Raw genomic sequence first — 11,317 nt, 5'->3', positions numbered from 1 at the left:
TAGATGATTAACATACATAAAAACGAAACGAAACATACACAAGCAAATAATGGAGTACTTAGTTTATTTTAAAATATTTAAATTTTGAATTTAAGAGAGAGAAATTTGAAAGCATGGATTATCTTTTCCACTTTTAATTTGAATATTGAAAATATATCTCTTAAATTCCACTTTTAATTTGAATATTGAAAATATATCTCTTAAATTAAGGTGAATTGATAATTAGTTATAGCATTAAATTAGAAATTATAATTATCTTTTCTGGTTTTTTTAAATGGCTATATATGTAAAAAAAAAATTATAATATTAAAAAAATATTATTCTTTATGTAATTAAGTTTTAAGGATGACCTTTTCATGCAATTTGTCTAAATAATAGGGCAAAATAGACCTAATAGGCAGACGGAAAGGTCATTTTAGGCTCAATAGGTAGGTGAGAAGGACATTTTAGGCCCAATAGGTAGATAAAAAGGACATTTTAGGCTCAATAGATAGACAGAGAATATTTTTACACCGTTTTACATAGTTGAAAGATATTTTAGGCCATTTTCTCTAAATATAATAAGAGAGTTTGGTAAAAGTGCATTAGGTAGGGTGTACTGATACTAAATTTTAGTACAATGTTAGATTGCAATTTAGTTAAGTATGATGTAACTAGTTTATGACATTAGGAATTTAGCTATACACATATGCAATAATATTATTATACATAGTAAATTATGACATTATCAATATTCAGTACTAATTCTATTCAACACTCTTATTCGGTACCATTCATATTTTAATATATCATATTCATTTAATACAACAAATCAGATCATGAATAAAAAGCAATGTTACTGTAATTAAATTCTAGCATTACTAATACAGTATATTTAATGTTATTCATATGCGCTTTATGTAACACGCGATTCTTTAAATTGTATCTTTTAAAACAATATATAGTTACTTGTAATGTGATTATACTAATAACTCTCACTTTGTATTCTTTGTTCATTAACTTGAAGTTGGATAAAGTTTAAATATGTATGAATATATTTCTACTTCTAACATAAAGTAAACTTATATTTTAATCTCACATATATTAGCATATGTTCTAAAATAGTGAAACATAAAGCAAATGCAACAAAAAAAATTCGTTCATCCTCTCCAATCGAGTGCATTTAACGAATCTATAGTGCAAACACGAATATTTATAACATGAACATAAAAATTCAAATTAAAACAATTCTCTAAGTAAGGGTGTCAAGTGGGTCGGGCCGGGTCAACCCGTAATCGGCCCGTGAAAGTTATTCGGGTTGTGGGCCAATTTGAATCGGGCCTGGTTAAATGGGCCGGTCCAATTCCGGATCCAACAGTAAAAAATTTCAAAACAATCCTAACCTGGCCCACTTAACCCAACTCGGTCCAACCCACCTAAATCCGATCAAAACCGGTTAAAAATCCGGTCAAAACCGATGAAAAAAATGAAAAAAAAAGTTTTTTCTCTATTATACACTTTATATACTCACCTATATACATTTTAAATACGTTAAATAATAGATATACACTATATATATAGCATATACTACATTACTATTTAAAAAATATATACACATAATAAATATACACAATTACACGTGTAATATAGACGTACCATAGAAGATATATACACATATATACGTATCATTCAATATATATACATACTACTATAAGTAAAATATACTAGAATATATATACTACAATATACACACACACACTATATATAGTTATATACTAATTTGTAAAACATATACACATGTATACGTTAAATATATACATCTATAGAAGATATATACACATGTATACGTACCATTCAGTATATACATACTACTTTAAATAAAATATACTACCATATATACACACACACTATATATATATAGTTATAAACTAATTTGTAAAACATATACATATGTATACGTTAAATATATACGTTTATAGAAGATATATACATATGTATACGTACCATTCAATATATACATACTACTTTAAATAAGATATACTACAATATATACACTCACTATATATATATATATATATATATAGTTATATACTAATTTGAAAAACATATACACATGTATACGTTAAATACATACGTCTATAGAAGATATATACACATGTATACATACCATTCAATATATACACACTACTTTAAATAAGATATACTACAATATATATACTATAATATACACACACACACTATATATAGTTATATACTAATTTATAGAATATATACACACGTATACGTTAAATATATACGTTTATAGAAGATATATACACATGTATACGTACCATTCAATATATACATACTACTTTAAATAAGATATACCACAATATATATACTACAATTTATATACACACTATATATATAGTTGTATACTAATTTATAAAATATATACACATGTATACGTTAAATATATAGTACTTTAGAAAATATATACACATATATACATACCATTCAATATATACATACTACTTTAAAATATATGTACTTCTTTAAATAAAACATATGCTACTTAATATAATAAATTAATAATACTTTATAGTAAATTAGTAATATATTAAAACTACGTATTAAATTTAAAGTAAAAATTCAATGTAAATCATTAAATGGAAAAATTACAAAGTAAGGACTAAGGAGTGAATGAATGTTGAATTTTATTGATTGCAAAATGATCCAAAATTTATAATTTTCATGGATGAAAAATTAATAAATTTTGCATCATTTTTTTCAACTCATTCATGTTAATATTAACGGGAGCTTGCATAGGGTAGTCAAAGTCAACGGGGGGAAAATCATGCATTGGACTTTATTTTGCCGAGTTCTCTCGCGAAATCATAATTTTTTCAAGTCTCTGCTCGTCGTTTGGCTCCGCTTCCATTCCTTGATTTCTTTGTTCGGCTCTAATCCAATCTCTAAGGCAAACTAGAACATTCATTGCATTGTTTTTCAAATGTCGGTTGTCTCCAAGTTGTTGTCGTCCCTGACTAAAAGTGCTCTCCGATGCAATGGTTGACATTTTAACATTCAGGATATCTCTAGTTAATATTGAAATTACAGGATATTGTACTTCATTATTTCTCCACCAATTCAACGTGTTGATCTGTCGTTTGTGATCCTCTAGCGGCGATCAGAGATAATACTTCAGCTCTTCTCGATAAGTTGTTGTGTAAGCTCCCTCCTCAACACTGTTCCAACAAGGTAAATCATAAAAGTGATCAGGAAAAACACTATGTGCCGGCCTTTAGAAGATAATGGCTCCTCGGGAGGACGAGGAGCGATAGTTGGAGTGATATTTGTCGGTATAGCCATAGCCGTCCACAAATCAAGTTGTTCTTGTTCTTTATCATCAGAATCATTGTTAGTATTTATCTCTAAGTTAGTATAAATAAGAGTGCTAAAGTGGCACATAGTAGTATATTTCATGCACGGATTTAGATAGCACCAACCAAGTAAATAGGGAGAATAAAAAAAAATATTTTTTAAATTTAGCAAACATGACACCAACAGCTTCTTTGTAACCTTCTTTATTTTTATATTCTTTGAGCAAACCAGAAATATCGGCTATATATGCTAAAATATTACAAACAGTAGGATTATAAGCACCGAAAAATTCAACCGTAGCTGTATAAAGATTTTCCAAAAACTTAACAAGATCTTTAATTACAACCCAGTCAGAATCATGTAGTATGCAGTGGGAAGAATCAGCAAACGAACCACAATGTTGGTTAAAAGATAGTGTAATAGGAGCTCTATATTTATAACAAGTTTTCAAAAAATCATACGTAGCATTCCATCTAGTTTCACATTCTTCAGGCATCAATATCAGTGCAAGTCCATTTTATTTACATTTAAGTTTAAAGTCTTTAATTCTGCTTCTACGATTATTTTCTTGAATAAAACCAACAGCAAGCCGATTTTTTTCAATATAAAGTTCAAAAAAACTCAAGACCATCTTTTATAATTAAATTATATATATGACAAGCACATTTAACATGAAAAATTTCAGGTAACGACGGAGATAATTTAGATTTTAACTTTGTTATAGCAGTCTTATTGTTAGAAGCATTATCAAAAACAATACATAAGATTTTATTTTCAATACCGTAATATTCTACAACTTTAGCAATCGAATCAGCAATAACATCTCTGGTATGTTTACGATCTTCATCATATAAAAAAGCAAGAATAAGTTTTTGCATGATAAAATTACTATCTATCAAATGATAAGTAATGATTAAATAATTATTTTTATTTACAGTACGATCAAGATTAGAAGTTACGGACATTCTACACTGAATATTTTTTAGCAATGTTGATAAATAAAAATAATGTTGTGAATGAAGTCTAAAAATATCGGTCCTACAAGTAGTTCTAGGAATACCATTAAACATATGATTATAAATTGCTTGAATATAATGAATAAAGACATTAGTAAAAGGAAAACTAAAAGGCAAACAACACACAACTACGATTTTAGCTATTTCTTCCCGGTCCCTCAATTTATCATAGTTTTTCGTTACCTGACCGATTGCTGGGTCCAATCTAGTTTGCGTTGGCCCACCAACATCCTGACCACCTTTTGTAATAAATAACTCTCTGTCGTGATTGTCACTTATATGTCTCATTAACGTATCCGTACCCCGTTGCTTGCCTCCTCTTTTATGCTTATATATTTGTTGATAAATATTGCATTGCACCTCAATATCTGATATATGTTCAAAAAATTGCCATGCAATACTAGTTGGTTTACGAGCTCTTGGGGCACGGGGAGGACGGGGAGGGGAATTAACCAATTCAGATCTAACGTTAGCATTTTGTAATACGGATGTCTCACCAATATTTTCATCATCTTCGTCTAAATTAACTGCATCTACTTCATTTTCTTCTTCTATACCGTAATTTTTCTGAGTTTCTACATAATTCATATCGTGGGCACCTACACCTAATGGTACACCTACTTCTTCCTCAAAAGGTTAACTAAGCAGTGCCGGAGGCACATAAACATATCTACTACTTGAAGTATCTCTACTGCTAGTAATTCATTTTTTACTATCACTACCACTTTTGGGACAATTTTTTTTAACACCTTTAGTAGCGAGTTTCTTAATTTATCCATAATATAAATTAAACAAAAAAATTTCAAAATAAACAGATATAATAAAATTAAATATTCAATAATTAATACACTAAATAAAAATTAAACGTAATAGATGGAACGACAATACCAAATTTTGAAAGTATCCGAAGGTTGCGACTTTAGAAACTTTCACTCGTACTTTGTAATCACAAAATTAAAAAATTAAAGTGAACACTTTAGGAAATTAAATATATAGAATATTTGAGAATTGAGAATTGAGATTTGAGAGAATGAAAAATTGTGTGGAAAATGATTTGAAAGTGTAGGGTATTTATAGGAACTTTTTTGGGTTTTAAAAAATAATTTAATTGATATTTTTTGTATTTTTTTAAAATAAAAAGGGAATTTTAGCCGTTTTGGTTCCCAACGGCTATATTACCGTTGGGCCCAACGGCTATAATGAGCCAACGACTATTTTTTCAGAAATTTCATTTTTTTTTAAATTTTTTTTCTTAACCGGACCGAGCTGATTAACCGACGGACCTGAATTGATTTTGATCCGAACCGGGTTAATCGGGCAAAAAAAAATTAACCCAACCCGATACCTGATACCCTATAGCCCGTGGATTGATCGGACCAGATCAAATCAAACTGAGCTGATATGGTGGGCCGGCTTGAGCCAGTTCGGACCGGGTCAAACCGGCCCGATAGACAAGTATATCTCTAAGTAAGAAAATAAATGGAGAGTTTCTTTCCTAAGTTTAACAATATTGCTAGCCTTTTACCGTCCCACAATTAGAGAATTCTAAGATTAGATAAGTCACTATAGAAGTATTTTTATTACAAAATCTACGAAAATGCGATATTTTAATACTTTTTAAATATGTAAATTGACAAACACAAAACATAATAAATTCATATAATCATATCATACTATGACTTTGTAGAGAAAAAATATTAATTAAATTATTCAAAGTAAGAAAATTAATATATCTTCATAAGGAAAGAGCACTCAAATTAATTAATTTATAACAAACTCTAGTATTAATTAGAGTCTAAAAATAGCTATTGAGATTCATATAACTAACTCAAAACTTATTATAGAAAATATTGATTCCTACTCAAACCAAGGAGAAAATTAAGCGTAATTATTGTAATTAACATAAATAATCAAAATAGAATAATGTTCCACGTGGCAGCTTATCATCGAGCCACCGTAGCTGATATAATTTCAAGAAGATAATAATGCTCCGGTAAGGCCACTGGGATAAAGTTCCATGTTCCGCGGCTCAAAATTCCATTTCCGTGTCTGTCGGTGAAGTCCCAATAATTGTAATTTTGCATAACTCCTAAGGGCATTATCAACAATTGACAATATCAATCAATCACTACAAGCAACAGCTCTTTTATAGCCTCTCACTCTCTGTTTGTACTGTATTGTTTGATTTGATATTGAAATAGAAAAAAAATATTTTAAAATTTATTCTTTAAAATAATTATATGTATTTTAAATCATGATGTTAAGAGTTAAATTGATATTTTAAATTTAAATTATTATTGAATATTAGAAATACGACAACATATAGTAGTACATTTTATCCAGTAAGCTCTTTAATATTTTCACTAACAACTTTTTGTACCGTAGTTGGGATCCTCTTCTTCCTCATTTTTCATTGTCCATATCTTGTCATTTTCTTTCTTCTACTTTGTCTCTCCTCATTCAGCTGCTGCATAAAAACTTTGACAACCTTGGTGTTTTTTTTTTTCGAACTATTTCCACTACATTAGCTTTTTCACTACATTTTTAGTGAAAAGAAGTCCCAATTGGCCTAGGCCTACTTATTTTCTTGTTAAAGGAATTGGGCATTTCTTGATTTCTTTTTATTTTTCAGAAACTTAAATGTAAAAAAGTTTCTCTTTTTTACCTAGTAGGTGAGGCTTTTCAAGATTCTTGGTGGGTTTGTACAGTTCTAGCTGTTGGCTTTTTGTTGGTTGGTTCTGCTCTTTTTCAAAGATTTGGGGGGAAATCGTCATTTTTCTCATTCTTGGTTGGGTTGTATAGTTGTGGTGTTGGGTTTTGGTGGGTTGGTGCGAACATTTACAATATGTTTTCTTGTAAGATGTCTGAGAAAGCTGGAAATGTTGGGTGGGTTATGAGGTCTAACAACCCCAAAGTTCAATGGTGGTTTAAGATACTGACAATGGGTGTTTTTCTTGGAATCTTGATTGTGTGGGGGATTGATGGTGTCACTGTGGGTAGTTTCCAGAGAGATTTTGTTTTGTTGAAGGCGAATAGTAGTTCAGGAGAGTTTAGACCTAGCTTTAAAGATTTCAGCTTTACCAATATTTCTCTTAGACCTCATTCTGTAATTGCTCTCCAGAATTTGAACCAAGATTTTCCACGAAAAAATCTGGCTCCTAAAGTTGAACCTCAACCGATAAATTTGACCGAAAGTCAAGGTGATGCCACTGATTTTAGCCTTGAAATGGTGTCAGATTTGACCCCAAGAGTTGTTAGGTGGATTTCAGCTGAATTAGAGGCAAACTTTTCAGCAAATCTACTTACTAAGTGGTTGGCTCCTGGTGGAGAGCCATGTAGGGAATCAAGAACTGTGGATGTAAAAATCCCTGCTTTGGATGGTCGTGAGAACATTGAGTTGTCAACTGGGGATATTCATGAGTTTGTTTTTCATGCATTGGATGCTTCTGGGAAGCCTCATTGTTTGGGTGGTGATTATTTCGAAACTGATATTGCTGGTGAAACATGGAAGTCTAGGCCGCCAATTAAAGATTTAGGCAATGGTACTTACCAGTTTTCCCTGCAAGTTCATCCTGATTTTTCTGGGGATTATAACCTCACGATTATCTTACTCTTTCGACATCATGAAGGCTTGAAGTTTTCGCCTGAAAGATTTGCATTTGACAAGGTTTTGCGCGTGATCCCAGTCAAATTCTCCAAGTCCTCCATTGATTTACCTGAAATATCTCAGTGCAAGAAGTCAGATCTTATTAGAGATGTTTGGTCTGGTCGATGGACTCGTCATGCCAAGAATGATAGCTGTTCAATTAGCAATGATGGGCGATACAGATGCCAAGAACCAAATTTTCCATGCCAAAAACCATGGTGTGATGGTCCACTAGGGTCCTTGGAAAGCAATGGTTGGGTGTATTCAACACATTGTTCATTCAAGATGTTCTCAAGTGAAGAAGCATGGAATTGTTTGAAGGATCGCTGGATTTTCTGGTGGGGCGATTCGAATCACTGTGACACAGTGAGAAACATCCTCAATTTCATTTTAGATGTGAATGATATAAAGGACGTTCCAAGGAGAGTTGATTTGAACATCAGCAACCCAAGGAATCCATCACAAACAATTCGATTTACGAACATTTTCAATGGGCATCATAACCAGACAGGCAATTATCAAGGCTTGAATTCATTGAAAGATGCTGACTATAGAGAACTTTTGAAAGGGTACTTCTCTGGACATGTTGTTCCAGACACTATTATCATGAATTCGGGGTTACATGATGGAGTGTATTGGCCTAATATTAGGCATTTCATTGAAGGCGCCGACTATGCTGCTTCATTCTGGGCTGAGGTACTTAATGGGGTAAAGCAGAGAGGAGTGAGACCGCCTGAAGTCATATATAGGACCACAATAACCACCGGCGGATATGCTAGACGATTAGCATTCAATCCAAATAAAATGGAGGCTTTCAATGGGGTAGTCTTGGATAAGTTTAGGGCATATGGTTTAGTTGATCGCATCATTGATGATTTTGACATGACTTATCCATGGCACTACGACAACCGATGCAACGACGGGGTGCATTATGGCCGTGCTCCGGCCAAGCTGAAGTGGAGGGATGGCCAGATTGGGCACCAATACTTTGTAGACATTATGCTTGGTCACGTGCTGGTCAATGCGTTATGTGCAAGATAGAAGGTGGCAAGTTACCTTCTGAGTCCTGAGATGCAGCCAACTTCAAGCAATGGATGGTGCATTTCAAGCTTGGCTGCTAGAATTTTGCAAGAGGAGGAAGTTTGGTGATATTCTTGATCTTACCTTTCTTTATTTTACTGTCATTATGTTTTGTATAATGTCTTCCACGTTTTTAGGCCAATACTAAAGGTTGTATAGGGAATACTAAAGAATTTATTATTCATTTTTGGAGCTTCTTGTAGTCCCATTTGCTTGGACTACTGTAGATGTAATGAATATTACTATTACCATTTATTTACTTCTTTCTTCTCTTCCAAAGGAAAACAAAATCCATCTTGTGCTTTAGCTTTGTATTTTGTTTTTGTTATGAATATCTGGGCATCTTCAACATTAGTTTTGCCCTTTAATTACAAGATGAGAGTGAATACGAGATCCAAAAGATATATTGAATTTTATTTATACTTAAATTCCTTTTCTTTTCGTTAAATCTAAAGTCAATACATATGTTTAGATGGTTGTTAGCCATTTTATTGCATTGTATTGTTAGTTTAAATACAAACTTTTGCTTGCTACTTAAATTTTATCATATGGTATTTTGAAGTTTGCCAGGTAACAACTAAAAGTCCTATTAAAGTTCACACATCCTTAATGAGATTCCTTGTTACACCGTTGTACAAGCTTGTCACTCACGAAGGACAATGAAAATCTCACAACACAGTGTGTGCTCCACATATCTCAATGTATGATACATTCACAGTGTGTGCTCCACATATCTCAATGTATGATACATTCCGAATTATTCCAAAGATTCAAAGTAAGGTAATTGATGATGCTTTAGAGATGAAGAGGAGTTTTGTGATCCACTATGATGAGGATGGACGATGGAGGAGTCTCAGCTAGGTTTTCTCTTTTCTTAGACTTAAGATGATTTTGAATGAGTCTACATTCGAGAGTGTTTATTGAGCTTTTGGGAGCTTATTGACTTGTTTGGAAACGTTGGTTGCGATGCAATTCAATTTCACTCTCGGTCTTTGTAGGAGCTAGGTGTTTGATTAGGTTTAAACGTTAGAGGTCTTTGGTTTAATACACCTTTGATTGCTTATGTTTCCTCTTTTTGTGTCTATCTATTTATCGTCTTTCTTTCTTATCTTTTGATTTTGTCCTTTGCTTTCATTTTCTATTTTGGTTGGTATCATTTGGTATTAGACCGGAGCTTAAAATGGTTCCGATGATTTTAGTCTTGGGTTGTGGTATTGAAGAAAAATAAAAAAATCACACACACAAATTTTGGGTTTCACATTTTTGGGTATAGTTCAAAATTTTGAGTGCTTAATTTTTATGTTTTCTTGAGTTTCTAGTGCTAGATTCTTATTCGCATTATTTGAGTCTAAAATCTAGGATTTAAGCTTAATCAGAGTTGATTTGAAGGTTTTATCATTGTTGAGTTGAGCTTGAAGAAATTTTGAAAATAGGTCTTCAAATCTAAACATTTTGGAGTGAAATTGAGGGTTGAAAAACATTGGGGTTTGTACCGATATCAAAAGTAGCTTGGATCTCGAATTTGGAGTGAACTCGAGTTGAAATGAGTGAGTTGAGTTTTTGAAATCTTCATCTTTGTTCTTGCTGTTCTTGGTGAAGAAGAAGCAAGAAAGTACAATTTGATCAAAAACCCTTAGGGAAAGTTTGGAGAAAAGTGTTCTTTGACCCATTAAGAGTAAATATGAGGTGAAGTGAGTCCCAAGAAATCACAAAATCGAAGAATTCGACCTTTAAACTTGAAGTCCAAATCGTATCAAGTCTGGTTGCTGTTGATGACTTGAGAGACGAACTACCAAGCAAGTGGAGATCTGCCAACCTAAACCGTCACCACCAACAAGGTTGGACACCATTCTGGTTGTGCCTGACGACTACCTTGACGACCCATCAAAAGACTGATGATCCACCAGCCTAACCGTCACCCTAAGTCCACTTAACACCTATTTTGGTTAAGGTGTGATGACTGGTCTGACGAACCACCAAGTGGTTGACGACCCACCAACCAACCCGTCACCCCAAGTCCACTTAACACATATATTGGTTAAAATGTGACGGAACCCCTGACGGACCGCCAGCAACTAGACGGACCATCACTTGAGCCGTCACAAAGTCCAAAAATCAATAAGCTCAATCTTTGTTTCCCAGTTTCATTTATTTGATTCTTAATCATTTTTTTCTTAATTTCTTAAGCTAATTAACAACTAGTAGTCACTCTATTTAGTTTTGATTAGTTCTT

The 11,317-nt window shown here is 32.5% G+C and overlaps 1 protein-coding gene across 1 annotated transcript; it reads left to right on the top strand.

Moving 5' to 3' along the window:
• The first annotated feature begins 6,543 nt into the window (after positions 1 to 6,543).
• Positions 6,544 to 9,374, top strand: LOC107841444. The gene has a single exon (XM_016685359.2). It carries the CDS (start codon positions 7,204 to 7,206, stop codon positions 9,043 to 9,045), a length of 1,842 nt encoding a protein of 613 aa, XP_016540845.1. The 5' UTR covers positions 6,544 to 7,203; the 3' UTR covers positions 9,046 to 9,374.
• The last annotated feature ends 1,943 nt before the right edge of the window (positions 9,375 to 11,317 follow it).

Source organism: Capsicum annuum, chromosome 1, assembly GCF_002878395.1.
Source record: "Capsicum annuum cultivar UCD-10X-F1 chromosome 1, UCD10Xv1.1, whole genome shotgun sequence".
In the NCBI taxonomy this organism is placed as follows: domain Eukaryota; kingdom Viridiplantae; phylum Streptophyta; class Magnoliopsida; order Solanales; family Solanaceae; genus Capsicum; species Capsicum annuum.
This window is presented reverse-complemented; position numbering and strand designations above follow the sequence as displayed.